The sequence below is a fragment of the Struthio camelus genome, chromosome 9, assembly GCF_040807025.1.
Source record: "Struthio camelus isolate bStrCam1 chromosome 9, bStrCam1.hap1, whole genome shotgun sequence".
NCBI classification, from domain to species: Eukaryota; Metazoa; Chordata; class Aves; order Struthioniformes; family Struthionidae; genus Struthio; species Struthio camelus.
Window position 1 is genome coordinate 21258986 of NC_090950.1, and position 16203 is coordinate 21275188.

Here is a 16203-nt window from a genome sequence, read left to right on the forward strand (position 1 = left end):
GAGCGCTTCATCTCAAGAGGGTGCAGGGCAGAGGTGGCGGAGGACATGGGGTCTCCCTCCAGTCCTGGATTGGTGACGGTCCCTGTGTCCTTGCAGGCCAACGGCGGCTTTGGGAGGCGGTGAAGCGGAGGAAGGCCATGTGCAAGCGCAAATCTTGGATGAGCAAGGTACAGCTGGGCGAGGGGCATCCAGGGCAGGGGGAGGGGGGGTTGGCAGGGAAACTGAGGCATGCAGGAGGAGCAGGATGGGCTGGGTGCTGTGCAAAGAGATGGTGGGAGCTGGGATCCTCTGGCCCCCAGCCCAAACACAGCATTTTTTTGTGTGATTATGCCCCCCTCTTCCACCTCCTCCATCCATGGTTCCCTTGGCCTTCTGTGGGTACCCAGATCTCCCCCAGCCTCCGCGCTGTGCCCCGGGTCCCTTGGGGCCCCAGAGTGAAGGAGTGAAGTGCCATCCCTGTCCCCCAGAGCTGGCAGGGGAGATGGGCATGAGTCCCCAGCATGTGTCCTGCCTCCTGCGTGACCCTTCCTGGCCCAGTGCGGGGTCTTGGGTAACTTCTCAGCTAAGGACAGCCCTGCCACCTCGGCAGGCAGGAAATTCATTCCCTTTGCATGATTTGCCTCTTTTCCAGGAAACTCCTTCAAAGCTAATTAGCAACAGAGCACACATCTCACCCCAGCCAGCTCTCTAGGCAGTGCGTGGCGGCGTCTCTGCTCTCCTGCCCACAGGGTGCTGTGCACCAGGGCCCCCAGGGACTGGCACTGCCAGCGCCCTGCCCACCGGCGGTGCCCAGGCAGCCCAGACCCTGCCCCTGCAGCAGAGGAGGGAGCCAAGTGCCCACTGGGCTGCGGCACATCAGGCAGGAGACCCCGAGATATGTGCTCGGGCCCCAACACTGAGACATTCCACCTCAGTGGTTTTCCTCCTCGTTCTCCCATCCAAATCTGATGATGCTGCCACCCCGGGCACCTCTACCTTGCACCCCCGAAACAACCATGCGCTTGCCAGCTGGGCTCTGGCTCCTGGCCTCTCCCTTTCATGACTCATCTGGGCCGAGCCGTGGCCATGGCCAGGATGGGCTTTTAATAGAAGGCGACTCAGCCTAGTGCTGGGCAGACAAATGCCACCTCCCACCCCGGCCGCATGCCTGACCTGGCCCCCGCACTCCCCACGTGGGGACTGGCTACCATCACCGCAAGCTGGGGATCTGTGGCAGAAAGAGCCTCCCTGGCCATGCAGTACGGGGTTGGTCCCTGCCAGTCACCCCAGGAGGGGGTCGAGGGGACAAAAAGGCAGAGAGCCCATCCCCTCCAAGCTGGCGAGGCAGCGTGGGCAGCAGCAGACTGCCCTGCAAGGCCCACGCTGCTATGGGCATGTCTCGCCACACTCAGCCCAAGCTGGAGGTTTCTCCCGGCTTGGTGCCCAGGCACATCTCGTGGCTACAGCCTGGCTAAGAAGTGCCCAGGGCCCTCCAGCTACTGAGCTGGTTTGCCAGGGCTTCTGGGGACCTGCGACATAGCCATCCATGTGGGGCACGTGCTCCACAGTGCCACTGTGAGAGGCACAGCCCAAAAGCAGCTGCTTCCCTCAGTCCATCTTGCGTTGCAGCTCACCGTGCAGCCAGCCTGCAGAGAAGCAGAGCCTGCTACTGCAGCCAGCCTGCCCTGGGGAAGCACCAGGTGGAGGGTCATCATTAGGTTTCAGAGTGTACAGCCTAGGCAGGGAGTTCTCCCGGCACTGCTCACTTGCAGAACCAAAGCGTCAGATGGGCTGGCTGGTCTGCGTGCCGTGTTTGCCCAGCCCCAGATGAGTGCAGGTGGCTGTCGCCATTATAGGGAGCGGAAACGGAGGCAGGCTCTGACCGCTAGGCTCTGCTCCTGCCGATCCCTGCCTCATGAGTGGGAGGAGTTGGGGGGCCCTGGGTGTCTGTGCATCTGCGTGTCATATGCCTCTGCGCCTCGCAGGTGTTCAGCGGGAAGCGCCCCGAATCGGAGCTGCCACCCCAGCCCCAGAGCACCTTCCGCAAGCCGCCCACGCCACCTCCCCTGGAAGCCAGCAGCCAAAACTCCCTGACTTGCCTCATTAGGGAGAGGGACCTCTTGCTCTTCGAGAAGCTGGGTGATGGCTCCTTCGGCGTCGTGCGCCGCGGCGAGTGGTGCACACCGGCTGGCAAGACGGTAAGGGGCTGCGAGTTCCTGCGGCAAAGCCCTCTGCCCCGGGGGCTGGTGCTGCTCGTGGTGGGGAGAGCGGGCATGGGATTGCCTGTGGTCTGGATGACGGTGCCTGGAGGAAAACACTTTGAGAGACCGCCAGGAAAGTGTCTGTACCACTTTGTGGCTCATCCCTGTTTTGGCCATAGCTCAACGTGGCAGTGAAATGTCTCAAGACGGATGTGCTGAGCCAGCCAGAGGTGCTGGATGACTTTATCCGCGAGGTGAACGCAATGCACTCCCTGGACCACAAGAACCTCATCCGGCTCTACGGCGTGGTGCTCTCTCACCCCATGAAGATGGTGAGTCCAGGATGCCAGCAGGGAGGCTGGTTGGGCTCCCACCCCTGGAAACGGGACTGACCTCAACCCCTGCATACACCTGAGCCACGACTGCCCTTGCCACACCATGGGACTGCCCCTGCCCACTGAGCCTGGCCCCCTGGGGCAGCGATCCCATGCTGTAGGGCTAACTGAGCTGTGGGGCAAGCAGGCTCCGTACCCTGGGCCTTCCCCAAGGATTGCCAGACCAGGGGGCACGAGGGGGCTGGAAACCAGTCTGAACTGGGTGCCCCTTTGCCTGACTGACCTGCCTTCCCCTCCCTGTGGCCCAGGTGACGGAGCTGGCCCCGCTGGGCTCCCTCCTGGACCGTCTGCGGAAGAACCAGGGCCATTTTCTCATCTCCACGCTGTGCCAGTATGCCATCCAGGTGGCCAAGGGCATGGCCTACCTGGAGTCCAAGCGCTTCATCCACCGCGACCTGGCTGCCCGCAACATCCTGTTGGCCTCCAATGAGCAGGTCAAGATCGGGGACTTCGGGCTCATGCGAGCCCTGCCCAAAAATGACGACCACTACGTGATGCAGGAGCACCGCAAGGTGCCCTTTGCCTGGTGAGCCTGGGCTGGGGGAACCTAGAGACAGCACCCCGTGGGCATTGCCCCAGAGCCTGCAATGCCTTGAGGGGAGAGCCAGGGGTGCCATGCCCAGCCCCTCTTGACACCCACCTCCTTCTCGGGCAGGTGTGCTCCTGAGAGCCTGAAGACACGCACATTCTCCCATGCCAGCGACACCTGGATGTTTGGAGTGACACTTTGGGAGATGTTCACCTATGGGCAGGAGCCCTGGATCGGCCTCAATGGCAGCCAGGTGGGCAGTATGGTGGACGCCATCGCCTGGGCCCCCTGATGGGCACTAAGCCTTGTATGGGGAGGGTAGTTGTGGGAAGCCTCAGAGTCTGGGCTGCTCCCCATCTGCTCCCAAGCCCTCCGGGGTCTGCCTCCTCAGGAGGTCCTGCCCCAATGAGGTCCCCAGCAAGGGCTTGGAAGGCCGTTTGGGCTCACGGTATGGAGCCACCATCACCATTGTATTTGGCAGCAGGGTCCTGGACCCCCCTGCGTGGGGCAGGGCTGATGGAGCTGCTTGACCCACAGATCCTACACAAGATAGACAAGGAGGGGGAGCGGCTGCCGCGGCCTGAAGACTGTCCCCAGGACGTCTACAACGTCATGCTGCAGTGCTGGGCGCACAAACCTGAGGACCGGCCAACCTTTGTGGCCCTGCGGGACTTCCTGGTCGAGGTAGGCAGGCAGGGAGGATGTCGAGGGACCATTCCTGGGGAGAGGTGCAGCAGCGCTGGGGGCCTCCTCCCACTGGGGCTGCCTGAGCGTGGGTAGAGTTAAGGGTATTATCAAGCTGGGAGGTAATATTTAGGGGTATGGGCCACCAGCCGGGGGCAGTGACTCTCTCTCATGCCCGTTACCAGGGCTCCCCTGCCCCGCATCCACCTCTCTCTTGGCCGCAGGGCTGGGACTTGGCCCCCAAACAGGGGACATGGGGGGCAGCGTGAGCCTGGGCTGGGGGAACCTAGAGACAGCACCCCGTCTGGGACATGGGGGACAGCGTCCCATGTCCTCACCTCTACTCTCCCCTCCAGGCCCAGCCCACCGACATGAGGGCCCTGCAGGACTTCGAGGAGCCCGACAAGCTGCACATCGAGATGAACGACATCATCACGGTCATCGAGGGCAGGTATTGTATTGAGGGGGGACCCCACCTGCCCTGGCCGCACAGAGATCTGCCCCTCCGAGGGGGAACCAGCTGCCAGTCTGCCCAGGGATGGGGACCCCAAGAATGGAGATGCTGGGGGCTGCGGGCACTGGCAGAGCTGTGGGGAGCAGGGACGTGAGCAGGGTCAGGGGGCTTTGCCCTCTATGGCACATCTGGCCGCGTACCCCGCCGACGGGCAGAGGTGCCCGACTGCCCCTCCGGTTTTGCACGTCCCGCCGGCCCAACGCTGCGGGGATGGTGCCGGGGGGAGACGCGGACGGCGCAGGGGGCACGGCCGTGCCCGGAGCGCCCGGACTCCCTGTGCCGTCCGCCCCCGCTGACTCACCCCGTCACGCTTGTTGGTTTGCCCCGGCCTTGCCCCGAGAAAACGCCTGCTAGGCAGCCGCGCGCCCCGGGGCCGCTCCCTGCTGATAGCGGTGGGGACGCGTCACCCTTACCCATCTGGGAAGGACAGCGCGGACTGGGTGCCGTGGCAGCCTGACCTCTCTCCTCCTCCACCGTGGGCTTTGCATGCGGCTCCTCTGGTCCTCTGGACACCCCCTGGGGCAGAGCAGACCCCTCTACAGCCCCCCCAGGGGTCCCCAAGCCAGACCTTTTGTCCCTGGGTCCCCATCCCAGGAGCGTCACCTCCCCCCGACGATCCCTGTCCCCCGCCACCAGCCGTATCGCACCGCTCGGGGACGGAGGGGGAGCGGCGCGGTGAGGGCACTGGGGACGCGCGGGGCTCGCGGTCCCTGTGCCCTGGCGGGTGCCGGGCACCCAGGCGCCCTATAGCCCGAGCCAGACCTTGACTGCCGCCGGGGCCGAGGGGAGGGGAGAAGAAAGGAGCTTTCTTTTCTCCTTTCCCTCTCCCCCCTCCCCCTGGGGCAGGATCCCTGCGTTTAGTCACAACCCGGAGGTGAATCAGGCCGGATTTGTGTGTCTGGAGGGACCAGCTTTCTCCCCGGCTGCCGATGACTCTTGCCCAGGGTCTGGCGGTTTAATTGCAGGGAGGGGAGGGGAGGGGAAGGGAAGCGTGGCGTCGGCGGCGCGAGGGAGGGAAGCGGAGGCGGAGGGCGGGCGGCCGCGGCGCTGGCTGAACCAGTGCGCGCACATCGTCCCCGTTGCATCACGGGCCAGGCCGCCGGGCGGGCTCGGGGGGCCCTGCCCCTGCCGCCAGCCGCCTGCAGCCCGCACACGCCGCGCACACGCGTGCACGCTCGCCCGCCCGCCCGCTCCCCCCATGGCGTGAGCCCGGGACGCCGCGGCACAGCCGGCCCGAGGTGAACCTTCAGCCTGCGCGGGGGCTGCCGGGGGGAGGACGGAGCGGGGGGCTTGGCGCGAGGGGTGCTGGAGGGACCTGGCTGTGCCCGGGGGGGCGTCAGGTTTGCAAGGGGCTGGGGTCGGGCACTGGGCTGTGCCGCGGGGGGAGAACTGGGAGCGGTGGGTGCTGCGCTCTGGCTCCTCGCTGTCTGCCAGCTCGACCGCTGGAGCCCCGGGCAGAGCCTCCCCTGCCTCAGTTTCCCCAGGGGAAGGGGGACGCTGGCCCTCGGCATCCCTCCGCTGGGGCAGGGGCCCAGCGCTGCCCTGCCGGGGGCTGGTGGTCACGTTGCGGGGAAAGTGGCTCTGGGCAGGTGTGTTTGGGACCAGGTCGGTGGGTAGCAGCCGGGATGGTGAGATGCCCCTGGGACTGCAAGATGCCCTGGCAGCGGGGCAGCCGTGGGCGCTGCAGCCTGGGGGGGACGGGGCAGGAGCAGCCCGCGGGGGCAGGAGGCGCAGAGCGTGCCAGCACTGCCTGAGCAGTAGGGTCAGACGGGGCCTGCTACGAGGGAGAGCCCTTACCTAGCCCCGGCTTTGCCCTCCGTGCCTCAGTTTCCCCAGGAGGAAGCTGCGGGAACAGAGGCAGCTTCCCTCCGCCGTGCTCGCACCTGCGATGCCCAGGCAGGGAGGGGAAGGCTGGCGGGGGGCTCCTACCGGGGGCCGCATCCGGCCCCGGCGAAGCTGCCTGCGGCACTGTAAACACCCCCCCCCCGCCTCTTGTCAAGCCCCTGCACGTTGTTAAAACAAGCTCTGGGTGTGTATACGTGTGTGTGGGCAGAGGAAGAGGCCCCCCGGCTCTGTGCATAGGGTAGGACCTACCTGAAAGCCCCGTGGACCCAGCACCGCCTCGGGGAGAGCTTTTGTGGCGCCCTGTGCCCGCAGTGCCGGACGCTGCCTCGGACAGCGCAGGGCAGCGTAAGGGGACAGAGGAGGTCTGTGCCCGGGGGGTTCACCCCAAAATCTTCTTGAAGGATGGGGCTGGCGAGCAGAGGGGCCGGCTTGGCCGCAGCATCCTTCCAGCAGGGATGTAGCTCAGCCGGGAGCCAGGCTGGGAGCCGAGAGGGCGAGCGGAGGAGACCTCCCAGGGAGGGAAAACCGTCTCCCACCCGTCCGCCGCCGCCAGCCCCGGCACGCTGCGGGCGAGGGAGGGTGCCCGGTGCCGGCTCGGCTCGGTCCCAGCCCTGCCGAGGGGTCCCGGCGCTGAGTAATGCGGCTGGCTGGCGGCGAGCAGGGAAGGTAAACAGGAAAAGGGCTGAGTTAGTGGCCGGGGGTGAGTCACAGGTGACTCCAGGAAACTGCGGGGCCCATGCCAGCCTCGCCGGGCTGGCACCGCGCGCGGCCTCGCCGCTGAGCTGCCCGCTGCGTGGGCACGGTGCTGGGCTGGGGGCACCGCCGGGCTGCCTGCCCGGGGCCCCCGCGAGGAGGGTGCTGGCCCCATCTACCTGCGTTTGGCTCCCGAGCTGCCCTGCATCCCCGGCTGGGCTGCACAACTGCCCCGTCCCAGCCCAGGGGCGGCCACGTCCCCGGGCGGGGAGGCTGCGCCTGCCGGGACCCTGGGCTGGCTTGGCCCGCTCTGGTGACACCGGGAGGTTTCGTGGCTTCGGTCCCGCTGTGTTTCTGCCTGCCCGTCCCCCCTGCCCGCGCCAGCACGTCTGCAAGAGGACCCCCCCGTGCAGGGGCTCGGTGGTAACGTAGGAAGCGCGGGAGACCCCGCAGCCCCACGTCCCCTGCAACCGCCACCCCGGTTCCCCCCATGGGAATCGGTAGCGGTGGCCAGTAGCGAGAGTTCGGCAGCAATGCCGAGCTGCTTGGTCCCCCGCGTGTTGCTCGTGCTGCCCACTGCTACGGGGGCCCCAGCCAGGAGCAGCTCGAGGCAGGGTCACCTTGCAGCTACTACGCATCTCAGGGCAATCGGGGTCAGGAAGGGGAACGTCCTTTCGGGCGCAAGCCAGGAACTTTGTTCTCCACCACCCACCTACCCAGCAGGTTGACTCCTGCCCCGTCTGGCATCTGGGTTCGTGGGGAACGGTAGGGAGGGAGGCAGAGCGTGGTGCTGGAGCGAGCACGGTGTAGGGTTAGGATCCCTAGAGACACCCAGGTCCCTGGGGATCCCTGGCACCTGGCTTCCCTTCCTGCTTGGGCCACCGCCTGCCAGTGTGACCTTGGGTGAGTCACTCTGCCTCCTCCTGTGTCACTGGGGCAGGGTGCGGGTCCCCCCGCCCCGCCACCGCGGGGTTTCGCCCTCCTTTCATGCCATCGGTAACAAGGTCCTTTTTGTTCCTTAGGGCCGAGAATTACTGGTGGCGGGGTCAGAATAAGCGGACCCTAAAAGTGGGCCAGTTCCCCCGAAACACGGTGACCTCGGTGGCAGGGCTGTCGGCCCACGACATCAGCCAGCCGCTTAAAAACAGCTTCATCCACACAGGCCATGGAGACACCAACCCGCAGCAGTGCTGGGGGTTTCCCGATAAAATTGATGAGTAAGAAACTTTCTGTCTTCTCTGCATCCCCTGCCTCCCCCCTGCCTTCCCCGCCGGGCGCGGGAGCGAGCCGTGGCTTGGCCTTCCCTCCTTGGAACGGCTCTTCCTCCTTGTCTTGCTCGGGCGAGTCGCTCTCTGCAGGGTCCTGCGGCTTTGACTAACTCCCTCGCCTCTTCTCACTAACGGGGCTGGGTGCTGCATGGTTGGGGGAGCGTGGGGGGCCGGGGGGCTGGACTCGCGTGGGGCGGTCGCGCCGTCCCCAGGGAGATCAGGGGATGGCGTTGGGCGAGCTTTGGGCTGGGCTGCACGGAGAGAGCATCTTCTCCTGGCCCCAGAGCCCCTTTTCGCTTCTCCGCCCTCCCCCTTCCCTGGGGTAGATGTACGGCATGAAGCGCTGCCCCAGAGGTGGCCGCGTTTCAGCCCAAAACGGAGTACCCCCAGCTTGTTCCCGTCCCAGGCCCTGATCCAGCACTCTGGAGGAGTACTAGGGCTCCTAAACTGACTCTTTACGTCATGTGCATGGAGAGGAGCCAGGCTGCAGCCTGGCCTCGTGCTTTTAATTGCATGTGTCCTTTTAAAAAGCGAAAGAGAAAAAAATCCAGCAGAAAACCTCTCTTCTCCCCCGTGCTCCAGCAAAAGCGACCACCGTTTGGTCTGCAACGGGAGTGAGAGCTGGGAAAGAGGAGGACTGGGGAATCCGTGGAGGGTTTCTATGCTCGAGAGCACCCTATGGGGCTGGGCATCATGTCCACTTGGCCGGACCTAGAGCCTAACCTGGCGCTTGCTCGTGGTGTCCATCATGGGGGCTGAGAGCGGCCACCACAGCCCTGCGCCCCAGGGTGCAGCCGAGCTGAGCGGGCCACGGGCAGGGGCACGTTGGCTCAGTGTAGGGGGCACAGCGGGTCTCTGCCAGCGTTGGGTTTGTTGTAGGAGGGCAGTTTTGGAGGTGAGGGAATGCAGTTTCAAAGCCTGGAAAGACCCTGCTGGGTAGAGCCAGCACCTCCACCTGGCTCAGAGGAACCCTTGGGACCATGGGGGATCCCAGCCCCAGGGTGTCCCCCCAGCTCTGCCAATGCCCTCAGTCCCAGCCCGGACGCTGATAGCTCTCCCCAGCGTGGTCTCCCCCCAGCACCTCGTGCCACGGGCTGTTCCCCCCCCCGGGGTGGCTGTGTCGGTGACCCTGGGCGCGCTCACCGAGCTGACGAGCACGTGGAGCCGGCTCGTGCCTTAGCAGGCCTCCCCGCGCCCCTGTGCGTGGGCATGGGCCCTGGGTACGTGCCGTCCGGGCCGGAGAGAACGCACCGAGCTCGGCACACGCCCAGGCCTTGGGGCTGCGACGGCTCCCGACGGCTCCCTGTCTCACCACGTCTGGCTTGCGACGGCTCGCCCGGGCCTCCCGCCGCGCTGCGCTCTGGCTGGCCCCGCGCAGCTCCCCGGCTACGGCGTGGCGTGTTGTACCAGGGTGCTGTACCCTGGGCGCAGCATCCAGGCACAGCGCCCTGGGTGTTGCGCCCTGGGAGAGTACCCCAACGCAGCACCTCAGTGCAATGCCCTGGTGCAACGCTGTGGGTATGGCACCCTGGTACGGCACCCTGGGCATGGCCAGGTGTCCTGCACTGGACCCGGAGAGGGGATCGATGTTACCAGGGCAGCCCCAGGCTCTGCCCAGGGTGCAGTGCCTCAGGCCCTGGACCCTAGCAGTCACGGGGCTGGTGCTCACAGCAGGATGTGCCTCTTCTTGCCCCTTCCTGGGTCCGCTCCCTGGGCGTGAGGTGCTTGGCAGAGGGAACTGTGAGGTCTTCTCCACCTCATCCCCTGCCCTGTCCCATGTGCGAGGGGGAAGGACACGACCCCCTCCTGAGCCATCTGCCAGAGGCGGAGGCAAGCTGCACGTGCATATGAGCACGTATTGGGCGTCTGGGGGGCGAGGGGGCCGTGCACAGTGCTGATCCCCAGCCTCTCTCTCCTCTCTACCTACAGGCTGTACCTGGGAAATCCCATGGACCCTCCTGACATTTTAGGTGTGGATTTAACTGCTGCCAGACCCACTCAACTTCCAGGAAGGACTAAAAGTAAGCGATTTTTTTTTCCCCTTGGTCCCTCTGTCTCCAGCCCGCTAGCTGCGCTGGGCTGTGCTAAGCCCAGTCTCCTCTCTGCGCCAGGAACTGTGCCCTGCCGCCTGGGTGATGGGTAGGACTAGCCAGCACTGCTTTGCTGTCCTGTCTCTCCTCCCTGCTCTGTCTCTTGCTGCCACTTGCTTTTCAGAGACTGGGGGCACAAGCTTTTGCGGGGGGCTGGGTGCGGGCAGGACTGGCTGTGCTGTCACCTGGCCCAGCAGCGTCCCCCAGCTAGGGCAACTCGCAGGCTCTGCCAACGCAGCCGGGCTGCAACCTCTGCCCTATTGCCACTCGTAGTGCTGGGACAGGCCCCACACCCCCTCCGAGCCTCCTGGGTGAGGGCTCCCCATCACGGGGGACCTCAGAGCCACGGAGTCCCAGGAAGTTCAAGGAATTTAGACACCACAGATGTGCTTCCAGCCCTCAAACCTACAAATTGGGGGGCTGCCACCAGCATCTGCCCCATGCCCACATCTCCCGCCAGGCCCCCACAGCCAAGGCCGGTGGAGGGGCGAAGCGTGCACCGCTCTCCCGCTAACCCCCCTGGCTGCCTGCTTGCTTCATGCACTAACTCCGCGTCTCCCCTCCTCTCGGGCTCTCTCTTCTCCCGCAGGGCAGCCGCCTCCGCGCCCGCCTCAGCCTGCCGTCCTGCTTACGAGTAAGTGGGGCTGTTCTGGGAGCCGCCAGCCCTGCTCGTGCCCCCTCTGTTCTCTCTTAGCTCCTTTCTTCCAAGGTACTCGGGGTGTGCTGTGCGCTTCTCGCCCGGGGCGGCCCGCTGTCCCCTCTGCTCCGCTTGACCCCCCTTGGGAGATGTGGCCAGGCTCCCTGGCAGGTGATGGCACGGCCCTGCTCTCTCCCTAGGGACGTGTCCACTGCCCATGGACCCCTCTCCCAAATCCAGGGCAGGGCCCAAGCGAGGTGGCCCCCTGTTAGGCCTAGCCTCAGGGGGATGGTGCCCCCCTTGCTACATGCCCCACCTCCCCGTAGGCGTCTCCAGGCTCTTTCCCCTCCTCAAACATCTCCTGTGGAGGGACCAGTGGGGACTAACTGCTCCGAGGTGTTACCCGCTGCCAGTACTAACCCAGGTGCTATGTGGGGCTGAGCCACCCCTCGGCCCCAGCACGGCTGTGGCATGGGCATGCACCGGGGGTGAGGGGGCAGGTGGTGGCTGTGCGTGACGTGGACGGAGAGACATGGAGCTAGGCTAAGTTGAGGCGCAGGTCCCCTGAGCCACGGCGGGGAGGAGGGCAGGGGCAACCCAGGGCAGATTGTGCTCCGAGAGCAGCAGGGCAGGAAGGGGGCAGCCCTGTGTCCGAGGGGATGAAGACAGGAGCAGGGCAAGGGGTTGCCAAGGCTGACATGTTGTGGGGCTGGGCGAATTTTCTGGACATCGCAGTCTTGCTTTAAAAAGGATCGTGCTTGGGGTCTTGGGGCTGGAGATGCTCGCCTGCACCTATCATGCCCCCTGGGGCGGGAGTCACCTCTAAGGAGGACCATCCCCTCCCGCCACCCCAAGGGAAGCGGGGAACATGGGGTGGGGATGCTGAAGGAGTGCGGGATCTGGTGGCACCCTCACTGCCCTCTCTGTCACATCCTAGAGCCTTCCTACGACCCAGTCAGCGAGGAGGACGACGTGCTGTCTGCAGGCCTCCGGAAGCTCTGCCTGAAGAAGCCAGGCCCAGGGAAGGGACTGCGGCTGGTGAAGCCCTCAGCCCGGGTGTCAGGCACCAAGGTGGGCGAGCGGCAGCCCAGCCAGCCACTGAGCGAGGGTCCGGCGGGCGGCGAGGTGACACTGATTGACTTTGAGGAGGAGGTGCCCCCACCAAGCCCCTCACCTGTGGGGGAGCTCACGGCCCCCTCCCTCGCCAAGTTGGCCATGGAGGCCTTCTCACTGCTAGACAAGACCCCACCACAGAGCCCCACGCGGGCCCTGCCCCGGCCCCTCCACCCCACGCCCGTAGTGGACTGGGACACCCGGCCCTTGCCCCCGCCACCCGCCTACGATGATGTGGCGCAGGATGAGGATGACTTTGAGGTGTGCTCCATCAACAGCCCCCCGGGACAGCGGGGCAGCCGTGCGGGGCTGCCCAGAGTCCGGGAGCGAGGCGAGACCAACTATGGCTTCGTGGATGAGGGTGAGAGGGCCGCAGTGCTGGAGGACAACCTCTTCCTGCCCCCCAAGGAGGCCAAGCAGCCCAGCCTGACACAGACCACTGAGATCTTCGAGGAGCTGCAGCAGGAGTGCATGAAGAGGCTGAACGTGCCCCTGGGGCCAGCTGTCTTTGCCGCCGCGGCTCCTGCCGAAGACAAGCCCCAGATCCCACCTCGTGTCCCCATCCCACCCCGGCCCCTGCGCAGGAATGAGCCCGGGCGCTGGTCAGGGGAGCTGTCACCAGCTTCAGGGGGTGAGGAGGACCGGCCGCCCCAGATCCCCCCCCGGGACCCACTGTCACAGCCCACCTCCCGGACACCTAGCCCCATGGCTCTGCAGGTGGGCTCTCCCCAGCAGCGCACCACGCTCTGCTCCTACCTCTCCACCTCGCCAGGGAAGCCCATGCCCACCACGCAGAGTTTCGCCCTTGACCCTAAATACGCCACCCCCAAGGTCATCCAGGCGCAGGGCAAAGACTGCCCTAAGGGGCCCTGCATCCTGCCCATCGTGAAGGATGGGCAGAAAGTCAGCAGCACCCATTACTACCTGCTGCCCGAGCGCCCTGCCTACCTGGACAAGTACGAGAAGTTTTTCAAGGAGGCCAAAAGCCCCGAAGAGGTGCCGGCGTCCCGCGTGGTCACCACAGCCACCGTCCGGCCCATGGTGCAGCAGCAGCCAGACTACAAGGCCAACTTCTCCTCCAACAACAGCAACCCTGGCCCCAAGTGCCTGGTGAAAGCCTCCTGCAGCCTCCAAAAGATCGTCTACGATGGGCCAGATGGCTACCGCCCCTCCGAGAAGATCCGGCTGGTAGGTGGCTTCCCCAGGGCTCTGCGGGTCATGTGGGGCAGGGTGGCTTTCGTCCTGGTGGCATAAGTCCATGGCCGTGCCTGTGCCACGGACTCACTGCACTGCCTGAGCCAGAGCTGTCCGCACCCTATGCCTCGGTTTCCCTATGTCTGACCCCAAGGGGCACTGGCTACGAGGTCTCTCCAAAGACACCACAGTGCAGAAGTGTCATTGCAATGCCCAAAGCAGGATCAAACACCCTTTTAACCTGTGTTAGCCCTGCCCCAGGGCAGACTGTGAGCCATGGCCTGAGCTGGCACCGCAAGCTGGCTGCCATGGCCAGGCCCAGATTGGTGGCTGTGGTCCCCTTGGGCTTGGAGGGCAAACTGTCCTGGGTTGGTCCCAGCTGGGGAATTTGTACCCAAGCCCCAGAGAAGCTGAAGATCCTGGGGATGGGCAGGGCAGGGGTGAGAGCACCTCCAGCTGGGCAGCGGGGAGGCAAGAGCTCGCCCCTGTCCCAGGCAAGAGGTGCATGTTGGGATGTGCTGTAGAGGGCGGGGGGAGACAGCTGGCAACCCAGGGTTGAGGCGGAGGGCCTGTGCACCCTAAAAGCTCATAGTGCCATAAAGGGATTGCTCACGGCCAGGAGCAGTGGGGTCTAGAGGTCACTGGCCCAACAGCTGCCCACCGCACGGGATGCAGAGCTGTACCACAGGGATGGGTTGGCAGACCCACAGAGGCAGAAATCCCCCATGGTTCCAAAATGCACAGCGCAAACACCAGTCCCCTAACCAGCCCCAGCTCCTCCTGGCTGACAGTGCTTCATGGGGCAGAGGCATGGGGGGAACCCCAGAGTCCTGCACTGACCCCCTGCTCCAGCTGTGGGGGCCTTGCTGCTCCGGGTGGCTGGGTGCGTTGGTGGGCTGGTGGGTGCTCTGGCGGCACGCAGACGGTGTCCCAGGGTAACAGCTAGCCTTTTGCAGGTGCAGGACATGGTGCATGGCGTGACGACAGAGGAGTGCCAGACAGCCCTGCAAAACCATGGCTGGAACGTCCAGCGCGCCATCCAGTACCTGAAGGTACGTGCTGTAGCGCCCAGCACCGCCACCCCGGCGAGGGTAGGGATGGCCCCTGCCAGCCTGCAGCCTCTCACCCACACTGTGCCGTGTCCTGTTGCAGGTGGAGCAGCTCTTTTGCTTGGGGCTGAAGTCCCGTGTTGAGTGCCACCGGGTGCTGGAGATGTTCGACTGGAACCTGGCACAGGCCAGCTCCCACCTCCTGGATCCCTACAGTACAGCCCGGCAGAAGTAGGTGCCCAGCCCCAGGAGGCACTGGGAGCAAGGCAAATCTTTTGGGGAGGGTCTCCCATCCCAGCAAGGCATGTGTGGAGCGGCCTGGAGCTGCTCTTGGGTAGCTGCGTCCATCACCCTTCCAGAGCTCGTGTCCTCTCCTCTCCTTGCAGGCGGTGACAGCGGGGCCCAGGTGGGTTACGTCAGATCTGGAGTGGGCATCTCGCCGTGGGACCACCATGCGCTGTGGCCACCCCTATCCATACAACCTGCTGCTGGACTCTGGACTGAGCCCTGCTTGGGGGACAGGGGTGCCCCGAAATGGAGCCTGTCTAGGGCTTGGGACACTTGCCATGCTAGGGTGCCCCTGCCCTGGCTTTGGAGATGGTCTCCGTCCCCCAGCCCGTTGTTGAATTGTTTTTGTAAAGAGAAATGTAATTTTAATATATATATTATATATATATATATATATATATATAAAAAAATATAAAAATATATAAAAAATATTCTGTGGAGAGGAGGAGGATGCCTGTGCCCATCTCCTGGGTTCTTCTCTGCCAACATGAAGATCTGAGAATCCCTGAGTCCCCACAGCTCCCAGTGCCAGGCCACCACAGATTGTGCCTCTGTCCATGCCGCTCTCCTCTACAGGTGGCCGGGACCATCCGCCCCGGTGCTTTGGGGCTTCCTTGGTCCCAGGAGGATGCAAGTCTGTGAGACTGGCAGAGGGGTACAGAAACGATAACAGCAGCTTTTCCCAGCCTCAGCTTTGTCCTGGCCTGGTCATCAGGTACCTGCATCCATCACCGCCCTGCACAGTGTGGTCCCCTTATGTCCCGTGGCTGAGGAGCAGCACCCCCGGGTGGGCAGCAGGACTTGGGCACCTGCTGGTGAGCCGTGGCAGGGTATAACCAAGGGGCACTGCTCTGTCCCTCCCTGCCTGGCAGGGCGGTGAGCAGTCTGGGGGTGCAGCAAGCTCCCGGCTGCCACGGGGGTCAGAAGAGCCTGTGCCGTCGCTGCACGACGGGAGCCCTCTCGCCAGGCAAAGCCCGGCCCTGGGGGAGCCCCGTTGCGGGGCTGGGTGCAGGGAAGGTGCCCAGAGGCCACCACGTGCCTGCTGGGTTGAGCACTCCAGGCAAGCCTCAGGCTTGTGTGATGCCCGGCGGGCGCCAGGGGTCCCTGGGCAGCTGAAAGCCGGGAACACCCTCCCGTCGCGCTTGCTTTGGTGGGTCCCAAGCTCTGTTGGGGCATGAGTGTCTCCCACTCTGGGGCTGCTTGAGTTGTGAGGCTGTGTCCCACTCCTGGGACCGAGGCTCAAGGACTCCCCTGCAAAGGGGCATGGCCCCGGCACCTCCCCCCGCCGGTGACGAGCCACCCCCTCCAGCTGCCCCAGCGCCCCGCGGCAGATAGGATCGGAGCCGCCGCGTGACTCATGCCCGGGCAGGGAGTGGTGAGACCTGCATCTCGCCCTCACCCACGCGCGTGGCGGCGAGGGGCGTTGTGCAACCGGATACCGCCGCAAAGCCGGAGCGAGGTGCCCGCGGCTGGGCAGAGGGGGCTGGCACCCGGCAGGAGGCGCCGAGCGAGGCGGCAGCGCTAACGCAGCCGAAGCGGGGTTCGAACCCCCTGCACCGTGCCGAGCCAAGGGCCCGGTCTGTGGTCCAGCTCCCCGAGGTGCTGCCTTTCAGAGTCACCATGAAGATGGCTTCTGTGCAGGTGAGAAAGGAGCTTGATACCCAAGCCTGTGCATGCTGCGGAAAGCCTGCAGGGCTTGTATGGTCTCCACGAGGGCCTGGCCT

General features: G+C 65.1%; 1 protein-coding gene across 6 annotated transcripts in view; it reads left to right on the top strand.

Annotated features, from left to right (window-relative positions):
• The window catches only part of TNK2 (tyrosine kinase non receptor 2), a 30940-nt gene extending 16012 nt beyond the window's left edge, over positions 1-14928 (top strand). For 4 of the 6 annotated variants that reach the window (XM_068954284.1, XM_068954285.1, XM_068954281.1 and 1 more), the window contains 14 exons: positions 97-167; positions 1965-2177; positions 2360-2512; positions 2824-3101; positions 3231-3357; positions 3642-3788; positions 4145-4239; positions 7863-8057; positions 10038-10129; positions 10788-10832; positions 11773-13136; positions 14099-14194; positions 14295-14422; positions 14578-14928. In XM_068954284.1, coding sequence (XP_068810385.1) covers positions 97-167; positions 1965-2177; positions 2360-2512; positions 2824-3101; positions 3231-3357; positions 3642-3788; positions 4145-4239; positions 7863-8057; positions 10038-10129; positions 10788-10832; positions 11773-13136; positions 14099-14194; positions 14295-14422; positions 14578-14584 — 3011 coding nt within the window. In that variant the 3' untranslated portion in view covers positions 14585-14928. The remainder of the gene's footprint in view (positions 1-96; positions 168-1964; positions 2178-2359; positions 2513-2823; positions 3102-3230; positions 3358-3641; positions 3789-4144; positions 4240-7862; positions 8058-10037; positions 10130-10787; positions 10833-11772; positions 13137-14098; positions 14195-14294; positions 14423-14577) is intronic. The other 2 variants (XM_068954286.1, XM_068954282.1) reach the window with 2 other exon arrangements.
• Positions 14929-16203: the final 1275 nt, after the last annotated feature.